The 23,122-nt window shown below is 32.2% G+C and overlaps 1 protein-coding gene and 1 long non-coding RNA gene across 8 annotated transcripts; one reads left to right on the plus strand and one right to left on the minus strand.

Annotated features, from left to right (window-relative positions):
• Positions 1-1,261: 1,261 nt before the first annotated feature.
• LOC148621660 (uncharacterized) lies at positions 1,262-2,861 on the minus strand. 2 transcript variants are annotated; one of them, XR_015921218.1, is made up of 3 exons: positions 2,016-2,861; positions 1,749-1,804; positions 1,262-1,349 (listed from the first exon to the last, which is right to left on the minus strand). It is a non-coding gene; the product is annotated as an uncharacterized LOC148621660 (long non-coding RNA). The 2 variants fall into 2 exon arrangements; XR_015921217.1 differs by having other exon boundaries at positions 1,749-2,861.
• LOC148621661 (translesion synthesis protein REV1-like) lies at positions 2,533-22,563 on the plus strand. Of its 6 annotated transcripts, none has more exons than XM_088576260.1 (21): positions 2,533-2,653; positions 3,129-3,388; positions 4,218-4,382; positions 5,125-5,223; positions 5,714-5,843; positions 6,306-6,477; positions 7,599-8,536; positions 9,375-9,616; positions 10,215-10,339; positions 11,214-11,368; positions 12,064-12,183; positions 14,151-14,371; positions 15,756-15,900; positions 16,349-16,576; positions 16,849-17,131; positions 18,049-18,208; positions 18,393-18,632; positions 19,665-19,970; positions 20,741-20,954; positions 21,450-21,552; positions 22,430-22,563. In XM_088576260.1, the coding sequence occupies exons 4-21, from the start codon at positions 5,158-5,160 to the stop codon at positions 22,536-22,538; spliced, it is 3,957 nt and encodes a 1,318-aa protein (XP_088432386.1). In that variant the 5' UTR covers positions 2,533-2,653; positions 3,129-3,388; positions 4,218-4,382; positions 5,125-5,157; the 3' UTR covers positions 22,539-22,563. The 6 variants fall into 6 exon arrangements, with proteins under 6 accessions (XP_088432386.1, XP_088432389.1, XP_088432388.1 ...); XM_088576263.1 differs by having other exon boundaries at positions 4,317-4,382; XM_088576262.1 differs by having other exon boundaries at positions 3,129-3,278.
• The last annotated feature ends 559 nt before the right edge of the window (positions 22,564-23,122 follow it).

Raw genomic sequence — 23,122 nt, forward strand, 5'->3', positions numbered from 1 at the left:
TTTTTTTAAATGCGTTTTTTCAACAAAAAAATACATTTTTGCTTACTAAGAATTCAAAAAAAATATTTAATTTTTTCTGTCACTTGTTTTGTGTGGCAATAAAGTTGCTTGACTTGAAAAATCATATTTTTCAGCTCAAAAAATTTTTTTGAGATTGAAAATTTACATTTTAGGGTAAATTTTAGAGCTATTTTCAGTGGAAAAAATGGCGAAAGGTCAGACAAAAAAAGACATTTTGAATTTAAAAGCAGTTTTTAGCACATGACAGTTATTGTTATTGTGATTAAATATGTAAAAACACATTTTTATCAAGAAATAATTGAATTATATTTAAAAACCAACAAGCAAATGTTGACCCCCTTTTTTTTAAATGCGTTTTTTCAACAAAAAAATACATTTTTGCTTACTAAGAATTCAAAAAAAATATTTAATTTTTTCTGTCACTTGTTTTGTGTGGCAATAAAGTTGCTTGACTTGAAAAATCATATTTTTCAGCTCAAAAAATTTTTTTGAGATTGAAAATTTACATTTTAGGGTAAATTTTAGAGCTATTTTCAGTGGAAAAAATGGCGAAAGGTCAGACAAAAAAAGACATTTTGAATTTAAAAGCAGTTTTTAGCACATGACAGTTATTGTTATTGTGATTAAATATGTAAAAACACATTTTTATCAAGAAATAATTGAATTATATTTAAAAACCAACAAGCAAATGTTGAAAAATGGGGGTAAATCGAACATTTTTGAAAATTTCAGATTTACAAAAAAAAACGCATATTTATGCTTATATTGATCAAAATATCAACCTACCATATACTTATGTGGTACCATTTTAAAGCTTAGAATCTAAGCTATCACATGAAGATACTTTCATCTTATTTTGCTATAAAATGTTTAATGTGGATGAAAATTTGTTAGGCCTATACCTTAAATGAAGCCAGACGATAATCAAAATAAACATACATTTTTGCCGCAAAAAGTGGCAAAATAATATTATATCAAGGTCTGGTCAATTCTAAGGTTCCTAATGTAGTCTTGTAATGTTTTCTTGTTTAAATAGGGTCTTTTAACATAATAATCTCATTATTATGTTAAAATTGAATAAAATTTCAAAAACAAATGCTGTTTTCCCAAGAAATTGAGAAAATTTTTATGAATACATTGACTTGAACCAATGCGCATCCTTTCACTATGGAACTTTGAAGCCCTAGCTGTTTCCTCATGTGTACTATTATGTACATTCAATGATAATAAACAAAATATCATCATTTGATTAAGTTTAATGAACTTTTCGAAGTTTCCATTTCAGGCCAGAAGGGTTTCTTCACCAGGATCTACTATGTCTGCCAAATCTACAAAAGAAATTATGTACATAAGGACATTACACCTATTAACATCATTTACCTTATCAATTTACTTACAGTTAGTTTACTTTCTATTAAATCATAATCTGGTTTGCTAACAATCTGAAAAAATGTAAAACTTTATTTGATGTTGGTTGCTCACAAAGCGGTTGACAAAAGATGTGGCGAGGAGTTAAAAACACCGAACTTCCTTTTCCAGAATAATTATCTTCATTTCAAAACAAGAAGATTGTTTTATAAGGTTATATTAATGTTATGTTAAATAACTTAATATGAATAATTTCGCTGCGTGATCCGTCTGGTTCTTCTATCAAGTCTTACTAATCAGGTTATCGGGTTCAGGTGTGTCTGGAACTACCCTACTTACTGTACCCCACATGGTCCTACCTCAGACTCAGCCCATATTCGTCTCATAGCATAGCCCATTATGCTGCTCAGGCCATCTGAAATAAACAAGTAGTGGAATTCAATGAATATGTACTGTGAAGCAGTTTTAAAGCAGAGTCTAAACACAAAACTAATCGACAGTTCTTGTAAGTAATATATGATTCAAATGTAAATGCTTATTTGTTACCATAATTAAAAGACTCAAAAGTTTTACTATTAAAATAAATAAAGCTACTAAACTAAATCAAAGTATAAAAACTAACTTACCATGAATTCGAAACATCTCCAGAACTCAACAAAATGAAACTAAAATGATGAAAAACAAACAGAAAATAAAACTAAATCATAATAAAATTTACATCAGTGTTTACTTTTTATATGACAAAATAAAATAAATATTTAGGCAGCCTGTTTACTAATACTTTCTTCTGAAATAAATCAATAATTAGAAGAAAAAACACAGTACAAGTATGTTTCTTATACATACAACAAAAGATTGGTATTATGAGTCAATCAATGTGATCCTAAAAAGGCAAAAAAAATATTAAACCATAATTAATTAAAATTTAATGATAAATAATGTATATTACAAAAGTTTTGTGTATTGTGCTCAAAATGACTGTTGTGGTTTTTAACCCGATAATAGATATGGCTGCCTATACTAAAAATGGAACTTACGGGTCATAAGACAGGTTTTTGAAAAAAAAATCAAAAATTGTTGCCTTTACTGCCAATACTGGCTTTAGTTTAGTAAAATTCTGGTTCAGGTCATGAACATTCTATGAAAAGCATTATCTGCATTTGACAATTTAGTTGATTTTAACTTAGCCTGTCTCATTCCTCAAGTTTTTCAAATAAGCAAATGGATACCCAGGTGAGCGATTCAGGCTCTCTTGAGCCTCTAGGTTACAGACCACCAATTCAACCAATGAGCATTCAGAACGTACGCAAAAATAGTCCTACGCAGAAATTACCCCTGCTCCTCATAGTGCTGTGAAAAAAGTTCTCATCTTATTTAAAAAATTTAAACAGTTTCTGAAAGGAAAAACATTTCTGTACATTTTATAGGTGCATTTTGCTTCTTATGATGTGAAGCCTAATCTCCATAATGATTTTTAAATATACCCCTATCTTGTGAAAACACTGGGATTTCCCATGCTATTTATAGACCCTTCACTTCCGGTGACCAGTACTGCACTGCAAGTCTGCTAACCCCACATGCCATTCTGAGGATTGTGAGCTGACATATGTAGAATCATGCTGATATGTAGTCCTCTGCAGGTTAAAGTTAAGGTAAAGTCCAGAGAAGCCATTGAATATTGTGAAATTAGCATAGAAGCCTATGGAAAGTGGAATTAGTGGTTTTTAGCCTTAATCTAGTTCTCATAATTTTTCCGTTTTCCGTTTCCATTCCGTGGTCCTTTCTGCGTTTTAATAACAGCTAAAATAACTTCCTGTGGAAAAGGCTAGAAAGTTTCGAACAACCGGAACCTTTCAGTGTTTTCATGATTTCCCGCCAAAATTTGCGACGTAAGCAACTCGGAATAAATAAATATCTCTTCTCAAATTGGTTTAAAACGCTTAAAAATAAGTAGTTATTCATCTCGAATGAATTTGTATTTTATTATTCATCTTTCTAGGTAAGATATCGACAATGTTTCTGTGGAAGCAAACATTTTAATGGTAAACAAGGTACATGAACATGTACATGTTCAGCCTTCTGACGCCAGTGACGGACTGAAAGCTAGAAAATAAAACACATAATCACTTTATAAATGTATTTGTTTTATTTTGTATGATAATTTATTGTAGCTATGGTACTGTGCTCTGACCACCTAAATGCTAGTAAATAAATTAAAACTTGCATAATCACTGTGGAATATTGTAAATTAATTTGTATATTTGTTTTATTAAGTATGATAATTTATTGTTGCTATACACTACTAGCAAATTCTACACTACAGCAGTAGGGATATTTATCAGTAGCTTTGAACTTGATCCATCAACCACCTTAGTTATCTTAGTTTAATGTGCTTGTACTATGTGTGGGAAGGAGTGTTTTTGATTCCTGGCCAAGTAACACCAAAGACTAATAGGTAGTTACTGTTCTCTACCATTCAAATGGTACTTTAGGGGCTGTAGAGTCAACCAAGGGGTAGCTCGGCATCCGAAAAATGACCTGAATTTAAAAATTGAGAAAAAATCGATTGAACATGGTTAGTATGAAAACATTAGACTGTATTTGCTTGACATTTTATATTTGGACATTTATGTGTGCATATGACATCAAATATAAAATATAACCTAACTATGAAGTCATATGTTGCACATATAAAATGTCCAAATACTGACTGAGGGTGTTTTTTTTTAACGTCATTACTACCACGACTACTCTTATGAGTCTCAAAACATGCTATTCTACCATGATTTATGTTTCACAACTACTACAATGTGTGATTTTCACTTCAGTGTAACAAAACCTGACATCATGATGGTTTTTTGGTGACATCGAATTGATTTTGATGTAATGATATTGAATATTGATGACAATTTTATCGTATAATGCAGTGACTGCCTGATGTTGTAATTGATGGATAGTAAGAACATTAAAAAAAATGAAACAGCTGTTCAAAGGTAAATCTTACAATATACAAAACAAACATATAATGAAACTTTGATTCCTTACAGTTCTTCCATTTACGAAATGTTGTGTTTACCTGGGTGAACTTTGTTTATTTGAGAAATGCATCTAATAAGAACATGTAGGTGTTAAATTAAAATGTATGTTGTGAAGCTTTTCACTATCCCATGTAGTTGGCCATATTGAATATAGTCTTCGGTTTAATTATCTGTGGAACCGTAGCTTTTAAGGTCCTGTATTTTTACATTTTTTTTTGCGGACGACATCAGCAAAAAAAGAAAATATAGAAAGGACCTTAAGTGCTAAGGTTGTGCAGCCAAAATTTTGATAAATGGAGGCTGAAATACAGGAGAAGAAAAAAACAAAACAATTCTTTGAGACTGAAGCTGAAAGGAGTTTCTTTTAATACAGTACCAGTTTTGGAAAAAATGGTATAATTTTTTTGCACTGTGACATGACTGCTGAATTGTTCTACATGTTAATCATACTGGCAAGTAATCCATTCACTGTCACTGTTGCTTATTTCAGTTATAACTGTGCAATAGTGTGATTGTTTTATTTACTCCCTTGTTTTTGTTTATGGATAAGTAGGTGATTTGTTTGGTATTTAGAATTAAAGTACATGTAGGATGATAAATTAAACAGGAGTCCATTTTAGCATGTCTGTGTATATATTAACTACTGTATATGAAGATACATGGACAATGAACTGATGTTTACTTGTACCTTTTTCAGTATCATAAAGTTAACTATAGTAATAGTAATATAATGTCCAGGAATGACCACTCTAGAAGGGCAGCAGGAAAAAGATCACAAAATGGATTTGAGGATTGGGTTTGTACTCATAGTTTATACATACATGTACATATTTCTTTATTTTGTCCAATTTAATCATTAAGTGTAAGAAGCTGTAGTTAAGCAAACTGTTGGCATAAAACACTTCATATATTGTATAGTCTTGAATTTTCTGTTTGTAAAGATATTGAAAATATCAAAGTTTTAACTATCAAATGCATAAAACTATGCTGTGATCACTTAAAGTGTCAGTATTCAAAAGGAATCTACATGACAATTGTGTTAATGTGAAGTTCTTTTTGCAATATATATTGCATGATAAATGTGGAAAGGTCCTGTCGGAGGTAATATATAATGCATGATATATGTCACGAAGCCTCTGTCTGAGGCAATATATAATGCATGATAAATGTGGCAAAATCCCTATGTGTGGCAACATACCATGCATGATAATTGTGGCAAAATCCTTGTGTGTCACAATATATAATGCATGATAAATGTGGTATAATCCCTTTCTGTTATTTTATAGGGAGGTTATATGGGTGCTAAGCGACAGAAGCTTGCAGACCAGTTTGAAAAGAATTTGGGTGATGAGGAAAACCTTGGACCAACATCTGATATCTTTAAAGGAGTAGCAATTTATATTGATGGATATACAAGTAAGTAACTAGAGAAAAAATAGGGTATAAACATGATAACTTACAATAAAAGTCCTAGGTGGTGAAAAATTGGAAATCATTAATACACCAGTGTACCACAATCAATTTAAGGGGCCTTGGAATGCTTATGTCTTTTTGTCTGTATGCCTATCCATTTTCCTTGTAAACACAATTCCTAAACCATAAATTGATATTGACTTAACTTTATATGAAGGTAATATAACATGTAGTTGTGTACATGAAGAAAGATAGTTACTGTAAGGTGTTTGCAGTTGGAGATAATCAAACTAATATTTTATAAGGAGAGTTCATTTGGGAAAGGGATAAATGCATTCAGATTGGTGCCTCCAAGTTCTATTACATGCTTTTTACCATTTATTGGTATACGATCATGAATATTCATATTCCTTTACATAGAAAGGTCATGAATATGTAATTCAAATTTCTATAACTATTCTGCAGAACCTTCTTCAGATGAACTGAGAAAGATCATGAGACAACATGGTGGAAGATATGAGCATTACATGTTCAAAACTCGAGTCACACATGTAATTGCTACTAACTTACCTGACAGTAAGATAAAGAAGCACTTCAAAAACTGTAAAGTAATCAAACCAGAATGGATTATTGATAGGTAAATCCTGATTATTTAGTATAAAATCTTTATGAGTAGTAAAAGGGAACCAGGATTTGAACTGTATCATCCAAGGATAATGACTAGACAGGGACAGTAGACACAACAAAGAACATGAAATAACAAATATAATATGTACAAAGAAACAAAGTAAATGAGCAACCTGCACTCCACTAAAACTGGGAGCATGTACCAGATCCACTGGTAGGGTAAGCATCCTCTGCTTTTCTACATGCACACAATGAGTTGCTCAGAATTAAACAAGGTGAAAAAAAACACTTCCATTTTTAAAGAATTATGTACTGTGAAAGTACTATTATTTGTTGAGTTCCAATTTTTGTGGTTTTAGTGTGTATACCACAACATGAAACTTGGTTCCCAAAGGAAAAGAGATTCCCACTGATATGTATCCTGAAAACTTCAAAACCATGAATTCAAGAATCTGTGAACTTGGAATCATGAAAATTGGTATCCACGAATTAAGCACTTTCACAGCACTTTATAAAGACAAATACATTTTCTTGCAATATTAGATATGTTCCTAAAACTCAGTTTGCCTTAATTTACCTCAGAAATAAAGGTGTTTCCCCTATTGAAAGTTTCCCAATTTGTAATCAAAGGCTAGGATAGGGTGTTTCTGCTAAAAAGTACACTAGTTAAATGTTTTTGACTTGTCTTTCAAATTCAAGGTTATGTAAGGTTAATCCAAATTTATCAATTTAAAAAATAACATTTAAACCTGCTCCTCTCTTTTCCCTAAAAGAAAAGAAAAAAAGAATGTGGTAGTTTTGAAAAGGCAAATAATATCACTGAAATTAAATATCTCAAGCATTTGCTAAATGTTGATATTGTTGGATATGGTCAGGTCTCTATCTACCCTTATTTGTTTATGGGATGGGCATATTGTTTTCTTTTTGGCTGTCCATCTATCTATGTTTTTTTCCTATATCTTCTATTCTGCTTTTATGATTGAAAAGAAACTTTACAACTATTCAATAGTCAACTGATGAACATGGTACATTTAGATTTTTTGTACATTGCATGCATATTTCAAATGAAAAAAAACTTGGTTTTGAATTTAATTTTATTCATGTATTGATTAAATACTATTTATTATTTAGTGTAAAAGCTGGCAGATTGTTGTCTTACATTCCATACCAGTTGTACACCTGTCAGTCTGAAAAACAACAAGGAATGTCATCTTTCTCAGCTTTCTCAGTTACTCGGCAAACTAGCACATCCTCTACTCTTGCCAGAATTGCCAGTATGGAGGAAAGCTCATTACCTGGTACTAATAGCCATGTAAATACAATTCCTGAAGAGTCTTCAAACAATGGAAGTTCTAGACGTGAAGGTAGAGAAGGTTTTCTTTCTGAAAATGTAGATATTGGTTCTGATTCTGATTCTGATGACAATGAATTTTGCCGTCTGCTTGCAGATTCTAAAAGATCAGAAACAACCACAAACAATTTGTTGAATCAAGTAGATAATTCTGATGATACAAACATACATTACTATGATTTGGATGGAAACCCTCCTGTGTGTAATTTAAAGAAAGATGAGTCTCTCTCAGAAAAGGATGTAGTATGTCCAGTGCAAAGTAAATCCAGCATGCATACTAATGATGGGATAAATGATAGCAGTAGTTCTAAAGACACCTTACCAAATTTATCAAAACATCTTCCAACATTGAATGCTGCACCATCATCTTGTAATACAAACCTTGGCACAAATCCAAAACACTCACCTTCAAATAAAGGTATGGCTGTGGCTGGAGAACCAGAATTCATCAGTGAGTTTTACAATAATTCACGACTCCACCATCTGTCAACATGGAAGTCAGAATTCAAATCATATGTCAATGAGCTGCAGAAGAAAGGAGCTCAATTTAGTGGTCGAGAAAGATTAAGGGAGTTTGTTCAGAAGAAATCCATCAGTCTGAATGATCGTGACATGATGGGTAATAAGGTGGCTGGGAAACCTGAAAAAATGGTCATGCATGTTGATATGGACTGTTTCTTTGTGTCTGTTGGTCTGAGGAAGAGACCTGAGTTGAGAGGTAATTTTCACTTTCTTCTACTTGGTACAAAATTTAGGGGAAAATCATGCATTTTAAACAAATATCATTTGTAATGAATTAAAAAAATTTTTATTGCGCAATTAGGAAAATAAAATCTCATTATTTTTACAATTGGGAAAAAACACAAATGGTGACTATTCTGATACAGTCAAATCTCAGTAGCTCGAACTCCAAGGGACCATTGAAATGTGTTCGAGTTATCGGAAGTTCAAGAAATTGAAGTTCATATATTTCTGGATTTTTTGGTTGCCGGTCCGAATTCAAATTTAATAAATTGCTTACTTCCTACAAAATTGTGTTAGTTCGTGGATCCTTTTCATTTGCTTTCGGAAGATTATTGATTTGTGGACATTAAAAATGCTGTGTTTGCATTTAAAAACGTTCAGAGTTCCAGTTCCTTTGTCAAAAATTTGTTTTCATCCGATTTTCCTTCATGCTTTCATCATACCGACTTCGGAACATTCTCGAACTTCAATCAGTACTATGTTAAGATCAAAACTACCTAATTAATGATGACTTAATTATTACCTGTAATTAACTAAAATGACACTGATTAATGATAGGGTTTCAGTTTTTCACTTTTTATTGCCCAAGCTGACAAAATGGCTGATGAGTTCGAGTTAGTAAGGGTTATTCTCTAAGATTTATTACCGAACGGATCAACTAGTCAGTTTGAGTGTTCGAGAAATCCATGGTAATTTATATTGATTATATAGGAGAAAATTTTAGTACTTTGAATTGTGTTCGAGAAATCCCGGGTGTTCGAGCCATCCGAGTTCAAGCGAATGAAGTTCGACTGTATATCCCTTTTTCACAGGAAAACCAGTTGCAGTAACTCATTCAAAAGGGAAAGGTGTAAAATCACAACAACCTGGCTCTGACCCTCAGTATGAGTTTGAACAGTGGAAGCAGAGAAAGCTACAGAAGGGAATCCAGTCTAGTGTATCTGATTACCAGTTGCCAGATGATGTTGGTGATTCCTGGAATGTTGTCAGTAAAACATCAGAGTTGTTTCATTCTATGTCTGAGATAGCTTCCTGTAGTTACGAAGCTAGACAGGTATATATTGATTCCAATGATCAATACTGTTAGAACTACTTTGTCTTGTGGCCTAATCTAACTTTCCGAATTTTTAATTATGTAGCAGCCTTTATAAAAATCAGACAGAGGGATTCATGCATTTCAAAAACCCACTAAATTAACTTGTATTTCTAATTTCAGGAAAAAAAATAAATAAACAGACTATAAAACTAGTCTTAGTTCGTGATTTACAATGTCTAAATTTTAAGTAGACTGGTTTATAATTTGTGAAATTATCATCATACGTGTGAGTAGGACTGGCAGGAGTTAAATGATCCCATTGTGAGGGGTTTACTCCCATTGTCCCATTTAAGATTTCAAAATCTTTTTTATTGTACATGTAAATCTGTATTACTATCTACAGTATTTTTCACACAACATTGCAATTGTAATTGTTCGAAGTATTATTTTGATTTGTGGGGAATCATTTAACAATAAGTGTTGTTCTTCAGGGTATAAACCTGTACTTTTAAAAACGGTCATTCAGGGGTTTTCAGAAAATTCAGACAAATATTTGGAAAAACTGTGGAGCCCAACCAATGTTGAATCTCTCACTCTTTTTGATGGGCTTTTGTAGGCTGGATTAAAGAATGGAATGTTTATGGGAAAAGCCAAGACTCTGTGTCCAGACCTTATTACTATACCATATGATTTTGAAGGCTATAATGAAGTGTCTAGACTCCTCTACGACATTGTTGCAAGGTTGGCGTAAAATCACATGCTTTCATATATAATATCCTGATAGAGCTACAAGTACAAGTGTAATTTCTATCCTTACTGTACCAATCGAATTTAAGTAAGACCTACCGATTGTTCCATTCAATCACTGCATGTAGGAATAACAATACTTCATTCTACTTTCTTTCCTGAGGACCTTTCTCATCAGCCAATCAGATTTCATCTTTCTTGATTTTGAAAGCATTATTCAAAGGGAAAAGCCTGAGAAATCTGAAAAGAAATCTGAAAAGGTCTTCTGAACAGAAAGTAGAATGGAGTGTTGTTAGATCCTACATGTAGTGACTGGATGAAACAATTGATGGATCTAATTTTAATTAGATTGTTATTGTACAGTCATTGATTGAAAAGTATGTATACAAATATATGAAACAAGTGGTAAAAGTGGTTATTGTAGTGCATGTTACTTTCACCAAATTGTTCTATTTCTCCACTAGTGTGGGAAAAATAATTTTTCTATTGTTTCTCATCTTGTAACTGAAATTCATTGTGACATCAGAATTTCAGAGAAACACATTCTTAATTGATGACAGCATGCACATTAGCTTGATGCTGTTGATAAAAAACAACAAAAACAAGAAGGAAAAGCCTTTTAAACCTTAGGGAAGCAGTGTCTTTCATTATGACTTGTGAATAATCTTGTTTCTCGAACACGGTGCACTTACAATCTTGTAAAAAAATGCTTAAGATGTGTATTACATTAAATTTATTTCAGCTATACACGTGACATAGAAGCTGTTTGTTGTGATGAGATGTTGGTAGACTGTACTGATCTGTTAGCTGCACTGGCAATATTTGCAAAAAAAAAGCAATAAATTATAGAACATTTAATTTATTTCAGCTATACACATGACATAGAAGCTGTAAGTTGTGATGAGATGTTGGTAGACTGTACTGATCTCTTGGCTGATACTGGAGCAGAACCATTAGAATTTGTCACTATGCTGAGACAGGAGATATACATGAAAACTAACTGTACTGCATCAGCTGGATTAGGTATGAAATGTGAAACAGGAACTTAGTCTGTTGCCATTACAGAAGAAGTTTAATCAGACTGAAGTTCTCATTATGAAATTTTTATGTGTATTAAGCAATATCAGTATACTAAAACTAATTATTAAGAATTTGTATTACCACACAAATTGTCGTTCTGAAAGAAATTTATTTCCTTCCATATTGTTTTAATACAATTCATCAAGCTTTGATCTCCAAAGCCTTGCCTTTCGATGGAAAAGATATATAGCTCTAGTAAACAAAATATAAAATGTAGACAAACTTTTTGAATAAACAAATCAGAATCACTGCACTGCTGCTTCATGTTACTGTGTTTGTTTAATACTGTGGAAGTACTGTTGTTCATGGGGTATCAATTTTTGTGGGTAGGCCAAACCATGAATTTGGTTTCCAACGAAAAGGAGAATCCAGTTGATGTGTATACTGAAAAAATTCAAAACCAAGAATTCGAGAATCCACAAACTTGTGTTTCTTCCCTTATCGACAAAAATTGGTATCCACGAATCAAAGTACTTTTACAGTAGGATAAATGTTCTTATTACAAGCAATAAAATGACACAAGTAGCATCAACCAATGCTACATGTTGAGAGTTCAATCCTTAATGTACAATGTTACATAGATTTCATAAAGATTTGATTAAAAAATTGTTTATTTTTTGTAACATTATTTGAAACAGGTAGTAACATACTACAGGCCAAGATGGCCACCAGGAAAGCAAAACCTAATGGACAGTATCATCTTAAACCAGACGAAGTTGTTGATTTTATGAAAGAACAATCTGTTAAAGATATCCCAGGTATTTTATTGAAGACAAAAAAATACTGTTTATCATAGTATATCATAATAAACAACAAAATTCAAAGTATTTTATTATACCACAGGGAAAATAACAAATAACATTTATGATTTAATACACACATACATGTTCATATATATACAATAAGAATTTTTGTACATTCATTTTCAATTATATCATAATAGGAAGTGATTAAAACAAATGGTACTATAATGTCATCTACATTGTTGGACAATGAGACCTGGGGAGAGAAACTACACAAATTGTAATCTAAAATAGGATGGTGCTTGTAATATAATCAATACTATTCACATTTGGAAAGATTTACAGTATACTTACTAGCTGTTTATCTGCAGTGACAGTATACTTACTAGCTGTTTATCTGCAGAAGGCCCCTTGGTGACAGTGCTTATGGAAGTACAACTGTTTTTAAGTAATTTTTCCTTGTGTCTGGTGCAAAATACAACTTTACAATACAAATAGAAAGAAATAAAAACTATCAAATAACAATATAAAATATTAACATTAAACTGTATTAAAGTGGTTGGCGGTGTCTTGTTCAAGATGGGCAAGATTTCTGAGATTTGTCTGACACAATAAAAAATTACTCATAATAGCTATATTTATAATCATTATTTCAATGTTTGCTAGTTAAAAGTAATATAGTGGATTCCACTTATTTGCATAGCCTATTTGCCAGTGAAAATTATGTAAATAACCGGACTATTCTTATAACCGAAATTACGATTTTAACGGAAGTGTGAGTTGAGGTAAGACAACGATACTGTGGATCAACCAGGGATATCACTATTCAACATTTCTGATCTGGTATTTAATTGTTACAGACCTTCTCATTGTATTGTTCTTTTATCAATAAATAATAATATATATGGTGTTTGTCTTGTTTATAGACTTCCTTTAGGTTGTGTGTATTTATAAGTAAAACCATGTGTTTCTCATCTATAAATAGTCCAAGTAATTTCCTCTTTCTTTGATGAAATGCATGAAATCTGGGATAGGGAGCATCCCAGTTTCTTTGAAATTTCTGTCTATGACCGTTTCTGGTCAAGAAGTTTTATAACTTCCTACCTGTCAACAAGTGTGAGATTGTTACGCTTTCGCTTAGACATTGTACTGAATGAATGATGACTTTAAATTTTCGGTTGATATTTATGCCTAGTAACCCAAGCTCACTAAAAACCGTTCAGCTCATTAAAGAAAATTAAATTTACATTGATAATCATTTGTAGTCGGAAGAATTTAAAAAGGGACAAAAAATACCCCAAGCTGAACCCCAAGCCGCATTATAAGTGTTCACATCAGGTGATGTTTGGCATGTCGTCAGAAGTCATTGTTCACCTAGGTGCTTGTTTATTTTAATGTAATTAGAAATCATTTAAATTGTCTTTTATGTCCATTATGTTTTTAATCCATTATTAACACCTCCTGATTGATGATAATCTAGTTTTTACAACAATAAATATGATTGACATATTTATGACCCGAAGGCTTAAAATAGAATTTGGGAAAACCTGTCTTTACCTGGATGAGCGTCAATACACAAACTGATATAATGTAAATACGAAAACACTTCTTTCATTCATACTTCATTTAACAAAATAATTATGACTGGCCATTACATGTTGACAAAACAGCTGTATTAGCAAAAAGAAACATATTTTATTTTTTACCTGATTAACTCGTACTAATTTGTAAATAAAACACTGCCATTTCCGGTTCAAACAATCCGAATACAAGGTAACATTTTACTTTCATACCTATCACCGGCAAAATTCTTGATGCAATAAACCGAAATGCACCTGCAAGGCCTATGCAAATAAGCGATTTTTTCCCTAATAGAATAATATGAAATGGTTTTGTGCAGGAGAAAATGATGCTAATAACTGAAATATGCAATAAAGCGATGTGCGATAAAGTGGAGTCATTAAATTTTTAATGTTTGATAGGGGTTGGTTGGTCAATGTCAAGAAGGCTGCAATCTTTGTCTGTGTCTACCTGTGGTGATCTCCAGGACCTGTCCTTGACTACTTTACAAAAGGAGTTTGGTCCAAAGACAGGACAGTCTCTATATAAGTACTGTAGGGGACAAGATGACAGACAGATCAAGTTGGAACAGGAAAGGAAATCTGTCTCTGCTGAAATCAATTATGGAATCAGATTTAAAAATGTTAGTTAGTCTTTACACATACATATATATATGAGCTCTTTGTTGTTATCACTAAAAGATAAATTCAGAGTTAATTAATCGCTTGATCATATTTTAACACACTTTTGACATAGCTTGGTTTTTTAGCTCACCTGCCAATCCCAAGTGAGCTTATGCCATCACTTGGCGTCCATCGTCGTTGTCGTGGACAAATTTTTAAAAATCTTCTCCTCTGAAACTACTGGACTGACAGGTTTTAAACTTGGCATGATTGTTCCTTAGGGTGTTCTGCACAAAATGAATGTTGTGATTTTTGATCCATGAAAAAACATGGCTGCTGTTACTAAAAATAGAACATTGGGGTCAGATAGCAGTGTTTTGCAAATAACTCAAAAACCGTTGCCTTTAGCAAATTTCTGGCAGTGGGTAAAATTGTTAAGCATCATGAGTAGGACCTGTGCCGAACTTTTCAAAACCATTCATTGACTAATGTAGGAGTTACGACCCCTGAAACAGCTTTTTTGTTGTTTTTTTTTTTTTTTTTCACATGTACAACTTTGAAAATCTTCTCTAAAACCATTTAAGATCATTGAATGAAAATAAGCATACTAGTTCTTTAGTGTATTGTGCTCAAAATAACTGTTGTGAATTTTAATCTGTGAATAGATATGGCTGCCTATACTAAAAATGGAACTTAGGGGTCATAAGACAGGTTTTTGAAAAAAATTTAAAAATTGTTGCCTTTAGCAAAATTCTGGTTCAGGTCATGAAAATCCTATGAAAAGCATTTCTTGCATTTGACAATTTAGTTGATTTTAACTTAGCCTGTCTCATTCCTCAAGTTTTTCAAATAAGCAAATGGTTGACCAGGTGAGCGATTCAGGCTCTCTTGAGCCTAAAGTCTTTATGGTAACAGAAATAACTTTAAAAAAAATGAAACCAATCTTAGGCACTATTGACAGATAGTAGGGACTGAATGTTAGGGACGTCCTATAGATACTCTGAAACCTGAATGGCTCAAAATCTTATGTGACTTTATCATATTTTATGTATATAGATTTTAAGTGATTTTTGACACATATACACAGCGTATGTCATGGAAAGTCTTGCACATTTCATTGGTTGAGATATCACTGATAGTAACTGCAAATAGCTCAATACCTCATTGCAAATCATAGTATGGCAGCACTTTACTTCACATTTAGCAATTAATGTTGTTTTTTTTTTGTTTTTTAAAGAAAATTTGTGATATTTTTCAGTATTTGAAAATCCCTACATGATAGTGTTCACCTGCCAATATTATGTTTGAATTGTTCTTGAGTAATATTTCCTGGACAGGGTGTAGATTCAGGAAAAATTGTGTTAAAAATTAGTGAAAATGAAATATTTATATTTGTACATTAAGGACTATGATGCTGAGAAGTTTCTGCTTGAGTTATCAGAGGAAGTTCATAATAGGTTGAAAAAGATCAACATGAAAGGGAAAACAGTTACATTAAAACTGATGGTCCGAAGGGAAGACGCGCCACTAGAAACAGCTAAATTTATGGGTATTTATTTCAGTCAGATGACATAAGTTATGTTTATGTCAACTTATTACTTTATTATTTGATGAAAGGATTTGTTACTAATAGTTTGGGGGGGCTATATTCGGACATGATTTTCTTCTGTTTTATAGCAGATTTCTGCTATTTCAAATCCAGATTTAACAGTTATGATTCTGTTTTATTGTATATTTACTTCAGATTTTGCCAATTTCTGCTTTGTTGACCTCGTAAAATTATCTCTGTATATTGCCATCACCTTTCCTGTCTGGATTTTTTTTTTTTTTTTTTTTTTTTTTTTTTATGAACGGAATGATTTTGTGTATGAACCCATGCTATCATTCTTCATTTTAAAATATCCTCTTCTTAACTAGGCAATGCTTGGTCAGTTTTGTAATGAAATTCTCACTAGATACTCTATTTGCAATCTACATCCATCAACTTTTATTTTCAGGGCATGGACTGTGTAACAATATTTCTAAATCTTCAACTCTGCCATTGGCAACTGATGATTCTAAAATAATAGCTAAAGAATGTATTACTATCCTCAAACACCAGCGACTGAAAGTTCAGGATCTGAGAGGAATTGGGATTCAATTACAGAGACTAGAGCCTGCTCAAGTTGGATTAAAAGCAGCTAAACAACCAGCTAGTATTCTTAAGTTTGCTGTTGCTAAACAAGGTATTAACAGAAAATGCTCTGCACTCCTCAAAACACTGTTGTTTACTTTTGTTGTATTGTTTTAATGAGATGATTGAATCTACCCATCATTTCTGTACTTATATACATAATTTATGTATCATTGTGAGTTTGACTGTTTTCTTTAATTCATTTTCTTCTCTATACATCAGAAAAAAATTTGAAATGTAGTTATCAAAAAATTATGCCTGACCTTGTTCTCTCATGACTGAGTAGGTTTCTGTGTTTGATGTTGTATGTAATAATATTTTTAGATTCTGTCCCTAAAACAGACCCCAATTTATCTATGGCAAGACAAGAAAGTAATATTGATGAAAGAAGGAATGAAATTGAGACAAAGAAAAAAGAAGCTATTGGGATAAAGTCTTTCTTGAAGAAGTCAAAGGATCTGATGTTAGACCAAAATATTGTAAATAGACTCGATTCAGTTGCTGATATAGTAAATGTTGATGCAGCCACTGACCCTAGGGATATTATTATCTATGAGAATAAATCTTGCTCTGAAGTTGCTCAAAATGTTGCTGAGGACCTTTCAAGGTACATTTTTTATCTCAGAATCATAAGTTTTTAGGTTTGAATGTATCTTTAAACTTATTTCACTATTTTTTTATCTATTTTTGACTGCTTTGAGATTTCAAAGTTGTTGAGGGTCCCAGCCATGAAATGTGACAGATGCCCTATATTGATCATTCTGTCCTTCAATAACAAAGTGTGTCTGGGTTGTAACTTTTTGTTGTTTTTTTGTGTATACTTTTGATTCTGGCATGAGGGTAGATTAGCTCAACTTGATGTGTCACACAAGCATGGTTCGTAACCTTGGACTTTGATCTCAAGATCATATTAATGATTTTTTGCATACAAATTCACTTCCATACTGGATCTAGTTAAGTTTGTCTTTTGCTGTATGCTTTTGCTGTATGCTTTTGATATTTAGAATGAGGGAATATCAGTTCAAGATGATATGTGGTGTTCCATGGTATGTGACCTTTGACCTTGAAGTTCACCTCAACATCAACTTAATGATTTTTGCCTGACTGATTTGTGTCTGGGCTGTAATGAGTATTGCATGATAAATTAAATGTGTTGTTCATGGCTGATTTCTACCACAGCTTGGCCCACAGAGATTAAATTCATTTCAACCATATCTAGTCTATTCAAATGTTCTTGCCTTGAAGAACTATAAAATAAGAAGATACTACAAGACTTACATTTTCTCAATATTTGTGAAGTCCTTGGAAACAGAAGATGGCCCTTGCCAAATTGTAGTCAAAATACCATAGAGTTTCTATTTCATCTTGAAAACTAGATGAGGTTATAAAAATTTATAAAGGTTTCTTTACTTCAGGAAAAAAAGCAACTACATTTGCATGTGTAAAATTTGTCGACTTCAGTTGAACTATTTAGAAATAAGAAGGTAGAAAGTATAGTATATTAACCTTATGTTTATTCTACAGGAGAAAGAATGCTCTGGTTGCTCCACCTTTACCTTGTTTGAACTTGTCACCCATAGTATCATCAGTACAGCCAGGTCATGCTTCTGGTTCTGGTGCCCAGTCTACACCAACAACCACTAGGAAGGAACCCATGTCTGATTACTTCCCTTCTCCTTCACAGGTAATTTGGTATAAGGTACAACACATGACATGTGAGATCAAAGATAATTTCATCTATAAATGAACAATTTCCGTGTTGTTAAATATGCCATATTTGTCTATTTTAAGCTTAATTGAAGAAGGAAAATAACTATTTAAGGGAAATCTGAGATCAGATTTGATAAATGAATTCCTTTTTTTTCTAGATTGATCCTGAGGTTTTGCAAGAACTACCTCCAGACATTCGTAAACAAATAGAATCAGAAATGAAGTCCAGGAAGACGTCCTCCACAGATAAAGAGACATCAAAAGTCCTTCCTAATAGTCAAGAACCTGGATGTTCCCATTGGAATAATCCCCAACCTGTTCCAATGGAAATAACAGAGCAAGCCATTGTAAATAAACTGACTGAGAGCCCTATTGCAGCCCTTCCTTCATTATCACAGGTATCATATTCTTTAAATTTGTCAGTCTTCATATAAAGGTAAGGGATCATAGAATTCACTGTCTGTTTATCTTTGTTTCGTTTGCTTGGTATAACTTAACAATGCCCTAACATATTTATGAAATTTGCACGGTTAAGCTGTTACGAAATGCAATACCTGTGTCACAATTATAAATAACTATCACTTCTAGCTGCCATTTAAAAATATTCTTGCAGCAGAGATTCTTAAGCAATGTAAATCTTAGCCACTATCTCAAATGTTATTTTTATTGACTTGTTTCCTAAATTTCAATAGTCAAATAGATTTTACTTCTAACTTTTTGGAGAAAAAAATAGTGATATGATACATTACTTGAACATCTATTAAATTGGGTTTATGTCAAACTTCTGAGTTAAACTTTTGTCTTTACTTTATGTGGATGTGGTGATTTATTTTATGTTTTGTATGAATCTTTTCTCTTACTTCTGTTATTTAAATCATATATTCAGGAATGATTTTTTTTCTGCTTTTTAGCAAAATTCCTCTAAATGAAATCCGTATTTTACAGTTATGATTCTTTTTTTACTATTTATTTATTTCCAATTTTACTAATTTCCATTTTGTTTGATGACCTTGTAAAATCATCCCAATATATCTTGAAGAGTAAGTATTTGTAAGAATCCGGCAAAATTGGAAAAATCAGAAACATACATGTCAAAACCCCACTGATCTGGCAATATGATTTCACTCAAGGATGCTTCCTTTATTTGGAAAGACCATCATTTGATCTCTGCATCACTGACTTTGCACAGAAATCTTAGAAAAATGAGGTTTTTGACAGAGTTACCTGCCCTTGAAATGTTCATTTTTAGTGCATTTCAGTGAAATTGTAACTCAACGGTCCAGCATGATATGGAAAATCTTGTCTGTTAGGGTTTTTCATATCATGTTTCACCCACTGCTTGATTCTTACATAGATTGATACTTAAAATCTTGTGCTGATTTTATAGTGGGACATGTCTTCAGTTGATTTGGTTTTTTTTTTTTTTTTAGCTAGATGAAAATTGCTTCAATGCCTTACCAGAGGACATACAAAATGAACTAAAAAGTGCCTACAGTCATCGAAGTAACAATTCATCTGATGACCACAAATCTGCAGTAAACAAGAAAGAACCAAAAAAACTTGCTTCACCTCATAAAAACCAGTCACCAGGTCGAGGGAAAAAAAATAGTCCAGTATTTAAAGTACCAAGAGGAAGACCAGTTAGGGGACGACCCAAGAAATTAGATTTCATATCTAGAAAACAGCCAAAGATTAATAATGCTATATATGTGAAGAAAGCAAATGAGGTATCAGGGGTGTGTTATCTTCTAACTTTTACACATTTGTGTCCAAACCTTTGACAATATTTTCTTAATTCTTGTTTCTTACTCTTGTTCCTCAAAACATTAGGATAATATTTTGTGCAATTTACCTTCAATAATTGGCATTCATTGAAGTGTAGATTTACAACTGGTGATTTGATATTGCTCCAAATTTTTCAAAAATGTGATAACTTAATGAGTCTTGAAAATAATGAGGTCTCACTAATCACTTCTAATGTTTCCATTACTTTACATGTTAGGCAAGTAATTTTCACTGTTTCACTGTGAATTCACAGGACAAATGACACATACCATTGCAAAGCTTAGAAAATAAAGCTTTCAAAATCATTATTCTAGTGGTACAATGACCATAGATATTCTTCACAAAATTTACGTAAATAAAAAGTACTGAAAATCAACATTTTTACCTTTCCTGCTAACTGACAGCATGGAGGCAAATTACTCACCCATGTAAACAATGTAGTAAATTACAAATATGATTTTAAAGTACACATTCTCAGCTTTATTTTGACTACTTTTGATCAGAATACACTAAAATAATGCACTTACAATGCACATTTCTAGGTTCAGTGTGTTTTTGTTACTACATAGGGGGTGGCCATTTGACGTGGAAGTGGTTAGTGAGACCCTTATAAGAGGGAAAGAAACACTTAGAGTTAGTTAGGATTTTAATTTATTTTTTTAACTTGCACTATAGTGACATTTTAGGTGTGTTTTTCATATGTTATTTAATATTTCCACAGGTGCCATCAGATGAGTATCAGGTAGAAGATGAAGTGATTACCATAGATATTGAACCTTTCCCAGTACAAAGGATGGTCAGTGAGGAAACTTCTAGGGTAGAACCTGATATTGAGTTACTTCACAGCAGTAACAGACAGTCTGTCAATCTGTGTGGAGCTGTTACTATAACAGAGGTTAGGGCTTTGCTGAAGGAATGGATCAATTCTTCCCCTGGTAGGTCTAATAATTTTACAAATGGTAGCAGGTATGATTATTGTATAATGTATGTTTATGTCAAACCGATTATTTAAGATCAATCTTGCTAAAGTTGTTTGACAACTCTGTTTTAAAAGTGTATACTCACCAGAATGTTTAATTTTAACATCATTCCCATTTTCTAGTACTAAAATATGGAAGTATCTGTCAAAAGTCGAATGATATGCTGTAAGCAAATGTCTTTATAAATCTTAACATCTTACAGCATTACACTGTATTCTACCAGGCTTAAAGTGTCTTTTATTTCAAAGCATCACTTGAAATTATCTATGTATTATGGAAACATAAGATGCATATCCCAATATTTGTACTATTGTCTTGATAATCCTTGAAGAGCACATAAAAATGTGTCAGTCTGAATACTGATTATTCTCAGTCTTCTAGCACACTAGCATGAGTTTAATATTCCTTTTGCTGCGGGAATGTAATGGTGGCATTACTTATATTTTATAGACCCAGAACAAGATGATGAAGAGATTATGACCAACTACTTGACAAGATTAGTTCATGATCATAACTTGGAGCAATTGGACTTGGTCATTAAGTTCTTGAATAGGTTGGTTGATTACACTACTAAAATGTACTTCTAAACTACTAAAACATTTTCTTGAGGAAAAAACTTATGTAACAGTCTTTGTAAGAATCATGCAAAATCTGAAAAATGTGATACACCCCAAAAAAGGTAACATATTTTTATTTTTGTAATCAAGTTGTTTTATGGGTCTATACTATGAACTGTGTACTTATTCATTTAAATCTGCCTGCTCTTAGGAGATAATCAACATTGAAATTTCAATAGATTCTATTGTAATTTGAGTGTCATTTACAGAGTTACCTCCCTTAATTTTGAAGTCTACAGTGCATTCTATATAATTTTTATCTCCTAAGAACACGTGTTTATGAAGAACTGAATGTAAATTTCTGTTTACTATGGCTGTTCAAATATAATATCAAAAATAAAAATATGTAGGCTTTTTACCCATGATCACAACAAATCTGAAATATGTTGTGAAACTATCAAGTTTACAGCATATTCTGTTTTTAAGTAACAGTATTAATGTGATATGTGTATATCTAAACCAGAAACAGTTTTCAACATTGACTGTACAGGTGTTGTAAGCTTGAAATAAGTGGGGGTTTTTTTATAAATCTTTTGAACAAATGATACTTTTTATACTGTCCGTATACTTCACTGTGGAGATTTTTTTTTAAATTAAAAATTTTTCATTTAAAGTAATCTGGGTTTGCAATTTAAGACACCTTTTCATGCATGCTTGTGAAGGTAACCAAGGTTTTTTCTAACACTCTCAGCTGCTGTTTTGGGTCTTGCAAGCATGGAGGTGTCTTTGTGTTAGAATAAATATATGCTTTATATTACAGAAAGAAATGGAAACACTTAGTTCTCAAATTTTTAATATTTCCATATGTTGTAGGCACATCAAAAGACTTGATAGCAGTGCTTGGATGACAACCTTCGTCAAAATATTGGACAATGTACAAACTGTGATTAAAGGACTTTATGGAAGTTCATTGAAAGTATAATGAATAAATTTTCATACAGTTATTATTATGATGTCTCATTGCACTGGATATGACTGGAGCGGGGCCCCCTTTTTCAGAATTTCTGGATCATCCACTTGTTTACAGTTGGTATTTATGTGATAGCTTGAGTATAAGTGTGTTAATCATTTAAAAATTGTACGAGCTCTATTCCACAAAAAGATGTTTTATATTGATTTGTGGCCCCAACTGTTAGGAATTAAGGGTCAGAGAAAAAATAATGTTTAGTGATTATTTTCACAGGGTACTCTTTTTTGCTTTTTTTGCGTTCTGTATTAAAAAAAGCCATATTGAATTCTACAAAATATTAATGGACTTAAGAACTTAGTATACCACATATCATCTTACAAAATTTTTTATATACCCTTTTGCTTCAAAATCGTCAAATTTTATACCCTCAAAAATATCCTATCATTCAGTAGTACCGGTACATGTAAAACAAAAGGGAAATCTTTCGCCAAAACAACATCGGGAACACCAGAATTACAGCACATGAAGAACAAAACATATTAGACAAGGGAACCAAAATATACACACAGAAACAAACAGCAAAAGCCCAACAATAA

The sequence above is a fragment of the Perna viridis genome, chromosome 3, assembly GCF_037379345.1.
Source record: "Perna viridis isolate PV_CMFRI_1.1 ecotype Kerala chromosome 3, ASM3737934v1, whole genome shotgun sequence".
Taxonomy (NCBI): Eukaryota; Metazoa; Mollusca; class Bivalvia; order Mytilida; family Mytilidae; genus Perna; species Perna viridis.

Coding starts and splice junctions, on each gene's coding strand:
- LOC148621661 (XM_088576260.1), top strand. CDS start 5,158: ATGTCCAGGAATGACCACTCTAGAAGGGCAGCAGGAAAAAGATCACAA. Junction 5,224..5,713: donor AAAATGGATTTGAGGATTGG/GTTTGTACTCAT, acceptor GTTATTTTATAG/GGAGGTTATATGGGTGCTAA. Junction 19,971..20,740: donor AAGCAAATGAGGTATCAGGG/GTGTGTTATCTT, acceptor ATATTTCCACAG/GTGCCATCAGATGAGTATCA.